Below are 17,800 nucleotides of genomic sequence, written 5' to 3' on the forward strand. Positions count from 1 at the left end.
TAGGATACTGCATACTCACCACGGCTGTTCCTAAAAGACTGTGGAAAAGATCTTTTGAAGACAAAAGTTGTTTCACGAGGCGAAGAGCGAGGGCAATAAAGTAACACACACACACTGCCAGGTCTGTTGTTATTACTGTGTGGAGGGTACCTGAATAACGAGACGACCTGTGGGTAACAGTGCAAGGCTTGTGAAAAGAATCCGTTAAACCAGGTCAAGAGATCAATTGTCGTCTAAACTCGTCAAAGGAACATATGTTTAGTAAAAATGTTGGAAGGTCGCTGCCGTGAGTTTACCTGCTACAAACCACTTTAAAAGCCGAGTGGGTGTGTGGCAATCGTATAAAATGTTGTATTTCCATACATCTTAATGGCTTAGCTTTTTATTTTAAATCTTTTGCAACTGTACATGTACACTCACGTAAGGGCACACACACACACACACGCACGTACACGCACACACATGCGCGCATGCATACATTCCTTACTAAAAGAGATTCGAAAATCTTCAACATATTGTGTGTGAGAGAGATTTAATAGCCTTCACTTTATTTTGTGTGTGTGTGTGTGTGAGAGAGAGAGGGAGAGAGAGAGAATCTTCGTTATATTGTGAGAATATTTAAATAATTTTTTTCGTCAGAGTTGTAAGGTGTTAGAGCCCACACTTTTCTCTTTTGCGAGTATATTGCTCATCTGCTCTCTCTCTCTCTCACTAACTTACCTCCCCAACTCCCAAAGAAATCGGGCACCAATTGAAAAGAGAAGTCGACTGGCGAAAATTCATGGGGCCACACAAGTATCGAACCGATGGGTATGCACGCCTTCAATTTTCAGACGGAAGTTCTCTAACCCTCGGGTTGTCTCTTGATCGTAAATGGAGAACACATCTGTATTTTTACATCTCCAGGTAACTTCAGCTAAAGCAGGCCTCAGGAACTTTGTCTGTATTTTAGTGTTTGTAATGCACGGGAGGCTGACATGTGGCTGGGGTACTATAACAGCTTAGCTTACGTGTTCTTATCATTATGTCGAAATCTTTTTTGTATGACGACCCACTGCACACTGCAAGACAAGGCCCATAACTCTTGAATTCTGTAGTGACTAAGGTTTGTATTCACTCCCCTTAGCACACATTCTGAATGCAATGAACTATGTATTGTATCGCTAGAGAGAAACTTAGAGAAAATTCCCCTTTTGGTGCCCCATAATGAACGTTGCTAATAAGTAGCAAATAAATCAAGTTTTCTATACTACACTGAGTGAATTTTATCCATGTGTGAGCAACATTAGGATGTATTTGAGAAAAACACTGACACTTTTTTTACTGCCGGGAGTGAAGTCCAGAACACGGGCGCCTAAAGTTTAAAAAGCTTCACTTCCCTTTTGTACAAAGTACTCTCTCCCTACCCATCCCACATGTTGATTAGGCTGAAGAGAAAGAGAGAAGAGGACAGTTCTCTCATCCGAAGCTGGCTTTGGATAGGTTAAGTCTCGTAACACCTCACCACCCACACCCTATGTCTTAAACGTTCTGGGACAAGGTAATGTTTGTTTTATTCTCTTGGCTCCAAAAAAGAGACAGAAAAATGCGAAAACCTATATAATAGACTTGAGATTGTTGTGCATTGTCAGAATGTCTTTTCAAGAAAACTGTTTGCTTTTTTCTGCCGCCGTCAAGTCTGTCTTCTTTTGTTTATGTCCATTTACTCAGTGCAGTCTTTGTCCTATTCGTTAATTAACTAGTGGAGGCGCTGACCAGACAATACTAATGAATGAAGGATTAATTTCTGGAATAAACGGAGCTCAACATTATTCATAATATTCTTTTCATAAACTGCGACGGGTAGATATTCTGGTGTTTTAATCTGTCTCACTCATTGATAACTATTTGTGCTTTTTTTTTCTTGAAAAAAAACCCATGCTACTTTCTGACCTTTTAAAAAGCAGCAAGAGATAACTAACTCGTTCATCATGGAAACAACATAAAATAGAATAAACATGATAGACCAAGGAGATAAAAGAAAACAACTCTTGTAGTAGTCAATAATTTGATAACTAAGTATTTGGGATAAAACTTTGTATCAAAGTTTCAACACTATGTCCAAACTTTTCTAACATCACCCAAAGAATCTAAAGCATCAACACACAGCTTCTCTACTTTACCTGTAACAGGTCTCTCTACTTTAAAAAAACTACAATGGACCCAAACAGCGAATGGATTTGTGATAATTCTCTAGCGACAGTAGCCATAGCTCTGCACAAATAAACAGGACAGGTTAAAAGAATTTAAGATTGAGTGATATAAACAATCACCTTTGTTCCCCTTCATTTGAATCGATCCGCAGAGGACCAGTGCGCACCTTGAAACTCTCTCTCTGTCACACACACACACACAACGCACTCACACAAACACACACACACCTGAACATTTAATTATTTGGGAACCCTTGTCTGGCAACTAGTCTTCCCTGTTACCGAAGAAGGCCACATACTCGACATGAGCAGGTTGTACTCTCCCTCTGCTTTCTAAATGTTGTAAGCGGAGCTCAGGCAAAGTATAAAAACAGAGCACAGCTATGTACTTATCAATACTCGGGGATGGTTCAGTGGGTCAACAAGCTGTTCATTGTGTACAATCTTGTAGCACATGTTGGTCAAAGGCTTGATTTACTGACCTGCTGCAAGCTACTTATACCTATCTTTCTTATTTCTCTTTATTTTTAAATGTCAACTTGACATTGGCTGCCTGGAAAATCTGGTGGCATAAAGTCTCAAGCATGTGTGTTTATGTGAGAGAGAGAGAGAGGCAGAGGCGAAATAAAAAAATTAATTATCTAGCAAACATTTCCAAATTGAATTTAATATGCTTTATAGAGTTTATTGTGTGAGTGAGAGAGAGAGAGAGAACAGATTGAAGTAGAGAGACTCAGGTGAAACAAAAAAGAAATTTACAGGAAAACATTAAATAATTAACAGTCTACTAACGTTTAAATTGCTTTCTAAATAATTATAAATCGATTTTAATTTATGTGTTTTTGATATTCTTTACTTTGCATGGTATGTATTTACTGTAAATGTCGTTGGTAGTCTGTGAATGAATTTCTTCCTTCTTGACATAACAGATGTGAGCTGACAATATGTTCGTGTGAATTTAATTTTTTTTTTAAATCAAGTTTCAGAAAGCAACATCTACATGAAAGTTACTAAAAGTTAGTAATACACGCCTTCAGATAAAACTACAAACTGAATACATTGAAATAATTACACAGTGAATCCGCTCCATACCTTTACATTTGTCATAAATGTAGAACATTTCAGGTGATCCAACACACTTAAAGATGTAAACAAAGTTCTTGTGTCTACTTGAAAAAAATGTTTTTGAACCATGTTCCACAGCGACACAACAATCAGTTTAAAAGCTTTTAGTTTATCTTTCGCAGGATTGTTTTCAGGATCAGATAAGATGAGATTTAATGAAAAATAAAAAGGGCTGAATGTAGAAACGAAATTATTTAGTGCTTCTAAAAGTCTGAACAAAATTCGTCGTCGTGTTTCCAATACCATTTAATGGCAATCTGGATTTCACATCTCGAGTTTTCTCGACTCTACGCCACCGTCTCGCGAGAAGCACTTGACAAATCGGGATTTGAGTCCTTCAGCAGCTGCTCCATCTTTCTAGGACTCAGGACGCCGCCCAGCAACCTCCGCGTTCCGCAGGAAAAGCCAATTCCAGGGCCACTCCTGGCATCCTCGCTTTCATCTCTGACCACCTTTTGATGACGAAGACCACTTTTTCTGACCACGTGTTTACCACCTTTTCTGCAAACCCACCGGCTGCGTTCGGACAGCAGCGGTCCACCAGTCGACGACTTGGTCTCGTAGCCATTGTCGCTGCTGTGCCGGAGTTTTTCCTCCACTTGCCTCACCAGATCGACTTCGTCAACGACCTGTCCAGGAGTTCTTGACTTTTGGATTGTGGACAGAATGGGCGAGTCCATGGCCAAATCTTTTCCGACATTGGGGAAAATGGATTGGACCAGTCTCTTACGGACGTCGAGAAGAGCGTCTGTGGGAAGTCGTGATCTGTCTCCTAGCGGCACGGTGAGCTTTGTTAGGATCGATGCCCTTCAGGCGGTGGCAAGCTTTGAACCTCAGCGTGTAGCTGCTTCTGGACGCAGGGTTTCTCTCAGTCGGGGTCATCATGTCGCGACAACCGAGGGCGGGAAGTTGGACATGGGTCGAGACCTCGCGAGAGTTGTCGTGACTTTGACGTGGATGTTGCCAGTCTGTTTCGGCCTTGTTAGCATCGTGGTCGTCGTCTGGATCGCTGGGAGGCCTCGGCCTGTGACAGATGGGTCTCGGGCCAGGGCGGAAGCTGTCGTGAATAAACGGCAGGCCGCGAGATGACGTACCCGCAAACCAGCACAGCATGACGAGACCTTTCAGAAACGATGGAAAATTCTGATGAATTTTAATGACGAAAGACGTAGGAAGAAATGCTTCCCTTAGCAGTCACTTTTCCAGACTTTTCTACCGAATCCTTGGCACGCGAAAGCAACACCTGTAGGAAAACATAATATTTCGAGGAGCACAGACCTGTGACTTACACAAAAAGCTCAGTTTGGCAGTGTCTTGGGTGGGACCTCCAAACAGAAGAGCCGAGTCTTAAAGTTCTGGGCTGGCTGGCTGGTTGATTGGTTGGTTGGTATTTAAGATGAATTGGTGACTAAGGCTCCATCGAGGCGACATAATCCAATCCTTTGAACACGTCCCACTTTCAGAAAAAAAAACTTGTTCGCAATCGAAACCGGAATCACACGACCCATTATCCCTAGTGCTTTCCTGCTGCGCCAGTAAAAGTAGGAGGGCGCTTTCTTTATGTCCTGACGACATACGAAGATATATGACATACATCAAAGGTTTCACTTTCTTAAAAAGCCTGCAGCACAAGAACAATTACATTCCCCTAGAGAAGACAGTTCCGGCTGTTACAAGTCAATCTGTAACTCGACTGCACTGTAAGGTCGTAGCTTGACCTCACTTTCAGACAGTCGTTCACTGACTGACAACAACATCAGGGACCGCTGGTGTCCAATGACTTTCTACTCAACCTATTTTTTCCCTTCCCAGACCAAAGCCGGGCAAAAACAACTCTCTACCGTCAGAATTCCTTTATGTCCGCCAGGAGTCAAGTGACTTCAGAGATCGGAGGACTTACGAGAAGTAAGAACACAGTTCAAACACCGAAGCTCTGTCGAGAGCAAGCAGCCAACGAAAGCTTGAGGCAACATCCAGCCCACAGAGACACGGGGCAGGACGTCTGTCAGCTAAGCAACGGCAACGATGCGTGACCTTTCACTGGTGCGAACTTCGACATTTCCTTCTGGTTTTTCATTCATCATTCGTCATCGATTGGTCCTGTAGCAGTGTTCATACACGGCACTGGGGGTGGGTCACGGCGTGGGGTCGGTTTTCAAGTCTTTAATCTTGGTGCAGCGGCAGCAACTCTGCACGTCATCAACAGCAATGGGCGCCTCTCTTGTAGCTAGGAAACAGGGGGAGCCAGGCCTCTGGAGGAATGTCTGGCACGGTGAGGGGGCAGCTTTCTCCCTCACTCTCTCCCTTTTTTACACACACACGCGCGAACTTGTATACAAACACAGAGTTCGGAAGCAGCAACAGCTTTGATGTATGGCTGGGGAAAGGGAGGTCATGAGGTCAGAATCAACAACTTTGTGTGTTTGTGTGTTTGTGTTGGGGAGGGGTTGTCGTGGAGGGCTCTCGCAGACGTGCAGTAGGGTTAGGGAGAAAGGGCAGACCTCAAACGCCGAGACGCATACATTCGCTGGAAACAGGAAAAAAAAAACCACAACAAATTAGGTGAACGCGCGCGTCGGTGCATGTGTGTTTGTGTGTGGGCACTCTGATACAAGTTCACCTAGACTACAGTACATGCATATATTGTCTTATTTTTTATTGTTTGAAAAATGTCTAAAAAAATAAATATCTTATTTTGATCCTTTTGTTACTACTCCTTTTAAAATTTTGTCGATGAGGGAAACTTTTAAATTTGGACTACAGTATAGTCATAGTTTCTTCACAATCGTTTTTATGTTTTTCTAATATCTCTCTCTCCACCACCACCACGCGCGACCGCAAACACACACACACGATTTCGTCAGTCAGTGTTGATGACGTGAACCTGACAAGTATAGAGCCCGGATGCAGGAGACAACATCGTACAAGACCAGCAGTTGTCGTTGTGAGTGTCGCCGTGCCAGATTACGACACGGACAAGTGCTGAATGTCGGTGGAGTGCTGCGTCCTCGAGACAAACGACGCCGACTCTCGTCCTTTTGTCACCCTCTTGCCACCCAGGTACCCGTGACCTGCAGGAGATAACGTTCTACGTCATTGTACGCCGTGTGCACAGACACCCACGTTGCCGCTCGTGCACAGGTGACGTGATTCTCGTCGACAACGGGAGAGCGCGCAGCACGTGCACACTGAGTGCGCTTTTCACACTCTCAATAAAACGCTTTGGAAGTTGGTTTCCCCAGTCGCCTTTATGGTTGTTAGAAACAGCAGCTCACTGTAATTTTAACGCCTGTTTGACAAGTAGCTGACCCGACACGAGAGAGAGATCATTACTTAGAAGAGATCCTGCTTCAAATTAATTGGCTGAAGCTGATGCTTACATGTTGGGTTTGCATTGTTTACATGCCTTCAGATAACAACAGCACAGAACACCTGGCTACTTTCGTCACACTTGGAGGCTGTGTGCAGACTATGAAGAAATCTCTGAGAGTAATATATACTATAAAAAGAAACAGCTTTTGAACCGACCACCAAATGCGAAATGTATGACCCTCACCAGAAATAGAAAAGTCTAATGTTAGAGGGAAGTCACTCCATCAAACTTTGTCAGAGCTGTAAAGAACTAGAAGTGTCTCACGTGATCTGTAACACGTGCGCCCTCGTGTATGTACACATAAGGGTAAAGGTCATCCCATGACCTTTTCCAGGTCATTAGGAGATCTCACCTTGGTGCCCATCTCTCCCGCGTTGCTTATATTGTACAACCCTCTTAGACAGGGGTGGGCAAACTCCGGCCCACGGACTTCTTTGGACCGGCCCGTCTCCAAAATGTGAAGTGAACTTGTTTAAATTTTTTTTAATCAGCCTAGGTTAATTTGATTGAAATTTATTTTACCAAGAGCAGCAGAGTTAGAAATCGGCAGTCCGTAACATTCTAACACAGACTAAGTATAAAGATAACCACATGGCTGACATGTCTGATGGAGTCGTTAGAGTAAATCGGGGACGGCTGACTTCTAACGAAAGGCTGGTCTAAAAGTTTTATTGTGAACGAATTCAAACAGTTTCACTTTAGACAATGAATTCCCCATTAATTATACATTTGCTGTCGAGTCCATTATCATTAGGTTTGCTGTGTAGTCACCTGCCGTGGATGTTTGGTATTTGACCGGCCAGCCGCAAGGTTTACAATTTGACGACCGTCCCGCAAACAGAACGCTTTGCCCACCCCTACCCCCTGATCTTAGGAGTCAGGTACCCATTCATACCAGCTGGTTTGAGTGGGGGAAGTGCTCTAACCATTAGGCTATCAGCTCCCTACACACAGACCCGAGCATGAACACCTACAACATATCAGCTTGTAAGAGAGGAAGAGATAGGTAGACAGACAGAAGATTGTAAACAAACGATTCACACTAAGAAAAACATGTAACCTTCTCACAACACCGTGATAACAACTTTGATTAATGGGAATCTGAATTTTATTCATAAAATCAATTATTAATTCCAAAATTTAGGGAAAAAACTAACAATTTAAAAATTCTAGGGTAATTACCAATAAAACTTCTGGGAAGAAATTAAATAGTTATAAATATTACATAAAACTATTTTCATGGCTTAAATATTTTGGAACCAATGACATTAAAATGTACATACAAACGTATACTGAATTTAAAAAAAAAAATCAATCAATAATAATAAATTAATTTTCATGAGGGAGACGCGTACTTTCACACGAATGATAATTAAAGCAAATTCATCGACACCAGACTAATAAATAGTTTTTGTGCTATTCCTCCATAATTTCAATAAAGGGAAGATTAACTCTATAAGAGCCGTCTATTCCTTGTCTGGTCAGAGAGACCAGCAGAAGAATGAAATTTATCTGCAGGGGTTATTCTTCTGCTGCAGAGCTGAAGTTATCCATCACAGATGACTGGACACTACTGACATAGGCGAATAAAAAATTGAAGACAGTGGGTTGCAGGTACATTATCGACAAGAATTTGTGACATTAGCTTCTGGAGTTTTACAAAAAGTATCAACAACGTTTTCAGTGGCTTGATCCACAATCAAATATTTCATACCATAAAATAAAAATGATTCAGGATAAATATAGTTTTAAAAGAAGGAATGCTTGTTTCTTGTCAGTTTAGCCCCTTGAGCTACGTGGTGGTCAAGTGAACCCGAGAGACAAGGCAGCCATTACGTCTGTGAAACGTGGTCTGTGCGTGGTCAACGCTGGCTTGGAGAGTTGCAATGAAATGAAACTGGAATCAGTCTTACATAATTCCATGTTTTGCCGGCTCCCAAGAGTTTTCTGGAATGACTGGAGGCTCAGATAGGCTGTCAGTCCCGGAGGTTAATTGGCACCGTATCCATCAATCACAGTGACCTCGCGTCTACTGTTGCGGTGATGACCCGGATCTGTTGACGTCACCGAGGGAATTTCTCTGCGATGGCGACACATTCGTTGCATTCGCAACCCGGTCAACAGGACCCTGAGACGAAAGTTGTCTTAGTACGGTCGCTACAGAGGCTTGCCCGAGGCTGTTTGTAACTCTTTTGACAGCCCTTTTCTGGGGGCCTGCTTGTAAGTATGTTTCGTATTTCTTCATGTCCATCACCACGTCCCGCAGGGCTTCGAGCTCTTTCCAGATAGGAGAACCCTCGACATGCAGGGGCATGATGGGAAACCGTGTGCGGAGGATACCGAGGTCCTTGATCTCTGGAAGTAAGATACGTACCCCTGAGGCCAACACCATTTGAACACGTCCCGCTCGGTCCAGAACGCCCATAGCACCTTTGATGGTGTCCGCAGGGTCGGCCCCGACTTCTTTGCCGGTGAAGAACTGTACGGGGGTTAGGTAGTATTTGTGACTGTTAGTTCCATTGAAAGCCCTTTCTTGTGTTCGCATTCCCGATCTTCCACCAGCTGTCACCGTCATGCCAAGCCCCGAACGGGCCGAGCCCTTGTACTCGAGCCCAAAAGGGTTCCACGACTGCAAAGGCGTCAGGAAGATTAATTCTAAGGGGATGGCGTAAGAATATCGTTTCGTGACGATGCTGCAGACATTTCCTTTCTTGTCTTTCCTGCAGGACTGTATGGACATCGGTGCCACTCTTTCCTGAGTTGTCTCTGCAACGAACAAGTTGCGGTCCGCGAATCCCCTATGGGAATCCGCCTCACCCATGGCCCCTGTTTCCTTGAGCTTGTACCACCTGTGGTAATACGCTACGTTGAGTGGCTTGTCATTCAACATGTTTACTTTTGGAATCCCGAACACATCATCCTTGATCATCGCTCCGTAGTTATCTTTGCCAGGTATCTGGGACATGATTTCGTCCAGAAGACTGTGCCTGAAGCTCTTGTCTTCACCATAGCGGTTGAGAGTAAACCGAGCTAATCGCGTTTTTTCGTATTTCTCAAACGTGTATTTGTTGGCAAGCCTCGAACCCAGATCGTCCACTGGCTTCAAGTCACTCATCTTGATGTCTCCGGAGACGGGATGACAGAGGATGCGGTAGTTCCACTGCGCAAACACCGGGACGCCATCTTGGGTGACGTTGATAATGGTTCTCGGGAGGAAAGCGAGGTTCTCGCTGTTGCTTTTGTCGCCTGTGTAGGACATGAAGCGGATCTTTTCTTGGAGATCGAACCAACTTGAGGCGTCCAAGTGATGTCTTTCGCTGTCGAAAGGCTCGTCTAGGTTCTGGTCGACCGTCCAGGCGCCTTCCAGGTAGCAAAGCACCGGCTTGAAGTACCGGCGATAATCGTGGACCGCGTGGTTACCATCTCTCCAGGCTTTGAACCAGTTTCGCATTTCATAAATCTGACACACAGAAAGTATTAATAGATTATTAAATTCACAAAATGAAGTATGCTTTACTGACAGTCAAGAAAACTAGGTATTCTTAATATGACCTTTGCATAGTGTGAGATGATTCGAAACTAACAGACACCAAAAACTGAGGGTCATGAATATCTACTACTGTCTTTCTCCCCCACATATTTTTTTGACAAATTAGCCTTAATATAAACTAGTTTGTGAATTAGTTAACAACTTTAATATTTGGTTCTTAGTGGTGCATGATTTTGGTTGAATTCTCACCTGGTCGTTTAATTCCAAATGTTGCAGTACATCCGGTGGAACCTCTGGAAAAGGAATGTCCTCCGTAGCGTGGTATCGCGTGCTGTTGGTGACGGCCATGACCAGCTGGTAGTCGTTATGTCGCGTGCGGAAGTCGATGCCGTTGAGGACTGCAGCAAACTCGCCCATTCCACAGGTGCGAATCAAGTCGGAGTGGTCATGCATAGCCGCCACAGACCCCGCAGTGTGTGTGGGTGTGTAGTAGGGTTTCGATCCGTCTCTGTTCAGACGCACCTGCACACGAAACAGAATGTTTCAGTCGGCTTTTTCAAGATTCGTCTGTTTATCTGAATGCGAGACACATTCGAGCTGCTTAAAACAGGGCCGATGAACGATGAATAAATAAATAATATCGAAGAACTGGCCTTTTAAGGCAAAGTGATAATATCATCACATATAAATGGTAAACACGAATTTGCAGCTATAAATTTGCAGTGTGGTGACGAAAGAGAAATGATACACTAAAGAGATGATGATGACGATGATGATGATGACGATGATTTGTCTGTGGGTTACCTGTTTTATGCCTGAATCTACTTCCGTGCGTGTCTTCTCCTCCACGTAGAGCTGCTGCAGCATCAGCTGACGACTGAGTGCTGAGGTCAAGGTCTCAAGTCTGCTCAAGCGGTCCACCGAGACCACCGGAAGCGGAGTAGCCATTGCCAAGATATGGTGGGAGAACGTGAGGGACAACACGAGGACGAGCCACGTGCACATTTTTCGTTCTACCTGCTGACAATGTCAATAAGGAAATAAAAAAACATCAACATCAGTACATCTTAAGGAATTTTCTAGCCACACTACTATGTCAACAAATTTGTACGAAAACGAAAGTAAGATTTGAACGTCACGTCACTCGGATTTCATGTAGTCTTATAAACTATTTAACCATAGCCCATTGCAATAGGCTAGTAAATGCAGACCACGTGACATTACAGTTTCTTAAAACAAAGCAAAACGAAAAAAAAAAACCCGACAAAAATGCAGTAATCCACACCTCAAAGAAAAAAAAAAAAGTAAAAACCATAAAACTCTACAAGAATGGAAGAAAACTGAAATGAGGTTACGAATTATATTTTTTAAAATCTGAACTCAAGAGGTGATGTATAAAATCAATGAGGTAAAACTGAATAAAAATTCCTTTATCCACGCTCACCTTCATTAACATGCTCGTCTATTTCCCACTGGACTAAGGTGTTAATGTCGTCTGTTTGATGTTGGTCAGATGCTGGATCTTGGTGTCGCCTGTCGAAGGCCTGTCTCCGAAAACATCCTCCCTGACTGCTTTTATACATTTCTATCTCCTGCGTCTCCTCCTGCACTGCACGTAAACCACAGATGTTCCGCCACCATCCATGCTCCCCACCTTTCGCACCACTTTGCGCCATTGCCGTCTCCTGTTACACTCACTGATGACGTCAGGCACCCCACAGCTGGGAGGGTGGGACCACGCGCACTCAGAAACCGCAGTTTGTTTTTAAAAGATCGGGGTCTGGGGGAGCAAGGGGGTAAGGTGTTAAATCCGGATTTTTTTCTAAGGAGGAAATGTTTATTTCTTATAAATTGTTTTAATGGTAGAAGACCGTCGATGTTATTTTGGGTGTTTATATGATTATATGTGAACGCGCGCGTGCGCACGTGCATGTGTGTGTGTGTGTGACAGACATAGAGAGATAGAATGTGAATGAAAGAGTTTTGAGAAGAAGGAAAAAAAAAAGAGAATGATTTGAGTTGGCTTAGCACATACAGACATTCCAAAGTGCAGTAAATGTTTCACCCTATAACACTCAGGGTTTCCCTCAATTATAGACACTTATGTAAGATTATGTCCTTGTTATTACACTGATTGATGGATATTAGCGTGTTTGACAAGGCTGCACGATTAAGTAAGTGTAGCTGTTCCATTGTTTAAGAGTGACGCATGCGGTGTTCTTTACTTCAGACAGATGAACAAATGCGTGCGCCACTGTGTTTATGCCGTTGCACTCATTTACTTTCTATGTAAACTTGGTGGCGAGAGACACTGCATTCATTCATTTACTTTCCATTTCACGGCACCTTCATGCGGACAAGATTTGGCTAATTTATCTCTCACTTGCATTTGTGAACTCCCAACATCGTGATTGTCCTCAAACTGAAAGCACGCACTGACCCCAGAGGCCAGCAGTTGCGGTTTGGGTTCACGTGTATGTACGGTCTATCGGTACAGGTCAAGGTCTGGGAGTCATGTTTGGAAGGGAGGTATATCACCTACGAGGGTAAGCATAATTATAGTCCCGGTCCCTAGTCACGACCCCAGGTGGTAGGACACATCAGCTCACAGTGGCACTGCTTTTTTTTTTCTGTCTTCATCAAAAGCTTTGGACAGATCTAGAATTATGAGGGTAGGTTGTTTTCAAGAACAGACCTTCGGATTGTATACCTTTCTTTTCTCTACATTATGTAAGCTTTATAAACATCTGTTCATGTTATATATATTTATAAAGATCGACACAAGACTTTTCAGTTTGGATGATTATTTAAAAAAAAAACATCCGGACCAATCAGCATGCTTACGTATGTGCTCCCATATTGCTGAGGGATAACCAGCCGTTCACCGAATCCCTAGCTTATACTTTCTGATGTAAGAGTAGGCAGGGAACAATGGTGTTACAGCACTTGAAGAGATGTAAATCTTGTTATGGCAGTGATAGTATCTAAGGGAAGGGGTGTCAGACATAAGCAGGACCTTTAAACATAATGCGGAAATCCGTTCCTGGAAAATCCCTTTGGAACATCAACAAAAGCATGCTGCATGTGTGGCAGTGGTGGAGTTGTCCTCCCAATCCTGAAAAACAGTTTTATCTGAGGAGTGTCTGGGATAGCTTTTTCGGGATAATGTCTGCGAAACAGAATTTTCCAGAAATTAAGTTTTCTCTTAATAAGTTGATTTGTGCGTTTAGCATCACGTCCGCCATTCTCTTTCATGAAAAAATACTTTGTTTATGTACAGTCAAATCTCCCTACTATGCCACCTACCGGGACCGAGCAAAAGTGGCATAGTAGAGAGAGTGGCATAGTAGAGAGGGTTTGTAAAAACGGCTTTATTTGCTCAAGTTACCCGTCAGTCCAAAGCAGGGGTGGGCAATTAATTTTCCCAAGGGGCCGCATGAGAAATTAGGATGGTTTTAGAGGGCCGGACTAATATAGTTAACTCAGTTTTACCTAATACTGTATGTATAGTATATATACTGGCGGGCGGGCCGGTCAGAGACAGGAGGCCTTTGCCCAGGTCTGGTCCAAAGCTCTCAAGAATCGTCGGCTTCGCTAGCTGTCTCCTCTCATTCTCCCCCTCACCTCTTCATCCTCCACCCCTCCCAACCACATCCGCGCACCTGCATCCTGTCGCTAGTCGACCCCCTCACACATTCCCTCTGTCACGTGGCTGTCACCCGGCCAGCGACCACCCCCCCCCCACATTGCCAGCCTCCACCCTCCCTGTGTGCGTGCTATGTTCCATCCACCTAACTGCGATGTCCCACACTACCATAGAGTATAATAATCGAGCACTGTGCGGAATTTCACAACTTGTGTCTTTTTAACAGTCACAAAAAAGTGGCATAGTAGGTGAGAGTAGGGGTGGCATAGTAAATTTTTTTTTACATTGAATTTATAGTCGGGACCGAGCAAAAGTGGCATAATACCGAGAGTGGCATAGTAGAGGGGTGGCATAGTAGGGAGATTTGACTGTATTTTGTTTTCCAGTCTCGCAGTCTATCATCATGTAAAACACACACTAGCAAGACACTTATGCAATCGGTTATCAGCCCGTTTTTTCTTAGTAATATTCAAAGGAAAATTCGCTTATGCTGACCCTCACACTTAAATAAATAGACTAATGCAGCTCATGAGCTGGGCGATAGTAAAATATGCACTATTAATGTCAATGTTTGATTGCTTCATATGTTTGAAAGCACTCAGAAATAAGTAATATTGGTAAAGGAAAACAAATACGTTTTGTTTATTACATTGTAAGAAATTATACTATTTTTTTACTCCTAAAATATCCATTATAAATGATTTTATTTTTTAAATATAGCCATGGAAAAGCGTCTACAGATCCTTTCAAAGGACGGAACAAGGAATAACGAAGGCCGTCAAAGAAATAAAACTTTAGCAACAAATTACAAAAATACTCAGGTGAAATGAAAAAAAAAGCTATTAAACATTTCTCATGGATCTAATTCGTACAAATTCACCAATTTCAAAAAATCATACAAAAGTAACTGTAAGAGATAGAAAAAAAATTTAAACTAATAATACGAGATCAACCTGTGTGAAAAAAAAATGTTTACATCTGAATCCTGCATGAACAGTAACTTATTAGGTAATCCAAAGCAAATTAGGTATGTGTAATTGAATTTTAAAAAACTTTTCACAGGGTTGCACAGGATATATCATGCTAGCACAAGTTACACCTCCAGGAATCACACTTTAATAACCGCATATAAGCTTGAAATCAATAAACATTGTTCTTGTCAAAAAGAGCATTTTAAAAACATTTGCGTGGTATTAATTTTAAGAATTATAGGTTCTGATTTCTTGTAGTAAGCTCACATCAAAGATAGTAACTGTATGGGGCAGAGATTTCAGAACCCGTCGCAAGTCACAAGTCAGATATTAAGAAAATTTTTTTTACATGATATATATATATACACAAGCATAAAGTACCAAACAAGAAAATATTTTACTAACTCCTAACTGTTCATGAACTGCGGCATAACTAAGTGTGTGTTGAATAAAAGGAAGGAAATCGATTGCAATTTTCTGAACCTGTAATTAATCCACCAGACCGTCAACACACGAGTTAAAATGTCTTCCAAAATGAGAAAAAAGTTTAACTGAGATTGTTCTGATGGATTTAGTTCCTTTTGTACGATATTTACAAGGGGAAGCATTATTCTTATAGAAACTTTCACATCAAGTCTCAGAAAAATATTTCCCTCTTTATTCTTCTTTTCTCGGTCTTTCAACCTTTTTTTTGAATTGTCCAATTGTTTGCTTGGCTGGCTTGTTGTCTGGGTTTTGTTTGGTTGCTTTTTATTTCTTTCTTAAAGTCTTCATTATTTTCTTCATTATCTTCATCAATTCTTCTGTTCATTAGCTTACACATTTTAATGTCACGATTGGCGGGCATGAATTTCAACTGAAGCAAACTAGAAAGTCACGAAGTGCTCATCGTGAGTCACGTAGCTGACTGATTTGTCTGATTAGCTGGCAACTGTTCTCAAGGTCTGTGACACAAGGTTCCACTCCCTCGCTCGTGCGTCTTAGATGTTGACTGTCTGACGTGATGATCGTCTGCTTCGTGTTTCATGCACTTAGTGTACCCCACCACATGTGTGCGGCATTCAGGATGCTTGTTATACGGTCTGCTTCATGTGCGCATGTTTCTCACGGAATTTTAATTCAAAATAGGAAAGTAAATGGGAGCACAGAAACAATGGCTTTACATGTTTGTCAACAGGCCTGGCCAGGCTTCACGAGTTTGATGCACTATGGCGACTATACAATAAACCATACAAACCCGCGCATCTTTATCCACATTTCTCTATTTAATGGCACGCGTAATAAGTATTAATCAACATAGCTAATTTACCGGTGTGTGAGGACCTTTGTCTCTTCTATACCCATGCACGTGCACAAACACACGCAGAGCAATGAGAGTAAGACTTTCCAATCACTGTCAAGTAATTTACAAAAAATAATTAAAAGAATAATGAAAAGAAACAACAAAAGACATACAAGATTATTATTTTGGTACTGTATGTGTGTTGTAAATGCCTTTAACTTAATACAATACGTTTCCTATATTTTTCTATTTTATTTCGAAAGCAAAGCAAATAAATATTTTTGCTGAGAGAGAAAGAGAGGCTTCAAAGAGTAAACACATTTGACAGTGTTTGCGATATATCTGTGATTGAGTGGGAGCAATTAGTGTTGTTCATTAGCACTAATCTCACACCATGCTTTCGCTAATTTTGCAGTGGTAGAATGCCATGGAACTTCTTTTTCATTGGCAGCGACATCGGTCTAGTTCCTTGCTGCTGCTGATGATGACGATGATGGCGGCGGTGCCAGCCGCCCGGAGTGTCGATTGCGAATCATCAAAGCCTCTGAATTATGGTTTCGTTGCCAGTATTATCGCTAAGATTTCCTGCTGGGAAAAAAAGATGAATTCCCTGCTGTACAAGACTTCTTTCTGTTTAAGATAATTGAGATGGCGACAGTGGAGGTTGTTGTGGTGCGAAGCACGTTAATGATTGTTACAACATAATATGCTCCATACCATATGCTGAAGATATTCTCACGTCAAGACTCAAACACAAAAGCAGGCTTGAAGCAGCCCTACATGATGTCACCACCCCCCTCCTCTTCTCCTCCCACCTCTCTGTGGTCTGACGGCGTCTGGAGCCTAGCCCTGGCGGAACTGCTGAAGCATGACGCAATGGGTTGCACGTTGATGGAGTACAGATGAACTGCTGACCTTTGTCACGTGGCTTGTAACACGAATCTTTCTGTAGCGATGAAGGGAAGGGTAAAGAGGTGATCTTGATAGAGTGTAGTGTGTCGCTAGACAGAGTGTACGCGTGAGTTAGTGCATTAAAGCATCATCATTAAATTAAGTTTGGCAGTGTTTCATTTTGCTTTAACTTTTTTCAAGAGCTCTGTTTTTTGTGACATCTTTTTAATATTCAGCGTTGTATTTTAAACAACTTGTCACTTATTGTGATAAAAATACTCAACGAGAAACAAAGAAAAAAAAAATTTTTTTTAATTTAGAATTTTTTCGAAGTGATGAAACATATCTTGATTTCAAAATATCTAGCCTAAAAAAAAATATATACACTGACACACGCAAAGGCACATCAATTTACGAATAAATATGTATACAGTCATCCATCCTTAATAAATACTACTTATAGTTTACAAAATTATTTCAACGATGTTTCCATATCTTGTCACTACACACATTAAGAATACAATAACAAAATTCTACATTGCCACAACTGCGAGTGTTCAGAAAAAAGAAGTATGAACAATAGAGGTTATAGATCAATAAAATTGTTTAATATTTTAGTAATTGAGGTCCTGTGAGGTAAACATTAATTACGAGGTATTCATAGAAGTAAAGATCAGCTGTTTACATCGTTTTCTTTTTGAATGATGAAAACCTTGTTTATGGCGACATCATCTGTTGCGTTGTTTAGAAACAATTATCGTCAAGGACCACTTCACCGGCATTCAGATGCTGAAGATTTCCGGAAGGACACTTACGAGGTATAATGGATA

At 42.0% G+C, this 17,800-nt stretch overlaps 1 protein-coding gene across 1 annotated transcript; it reads right to left on the minus strand.

Annotated features, from left to right (window-relative positions):
• Nucleotides 1-7,790: 7,790 nt before the first annotated feature.
• Nucleotides 7,791-11,406, minus strand: LOC112575974. The gene is made up of 3 exons (XM_025258168.1): nucleotides 10,985-11,406; nucleotides 10,430-10,702; nucleotides 7,791-10,150 (listed from the first exon to the last, which is right to left on the minus strand). Exons 1-3 carry the CDS (start codon nucleotides 11,183-11,185, stop codon nucleotides 8,720-8,722), a joined length of 1,905 nt encoding a protein of 634 aa, XP_025113953.1. The 5' UTR covers nucleotides 11,186-11,406; the 3' UTR covers nucleotides 7,791-8,719.
• Nucleotides 11,407-17,800: the final 6,394 nt, after the last annotated feature.

This window comes from Pomacea canaliculata, linkage group LG1, assembly GCF_003073045.1.
Source record: "Pomacea canaliculata isolate SZHN2017 linkage group LG1, ASM307304v1, whole genome shotgun sequence".
Lineage (NCBI taxonomy): Eukaryota > Metazoa > Mollusca > Gastropoda > Architaenioglossa > Ampullariidae > Pomacea > Pomacea canaliculata.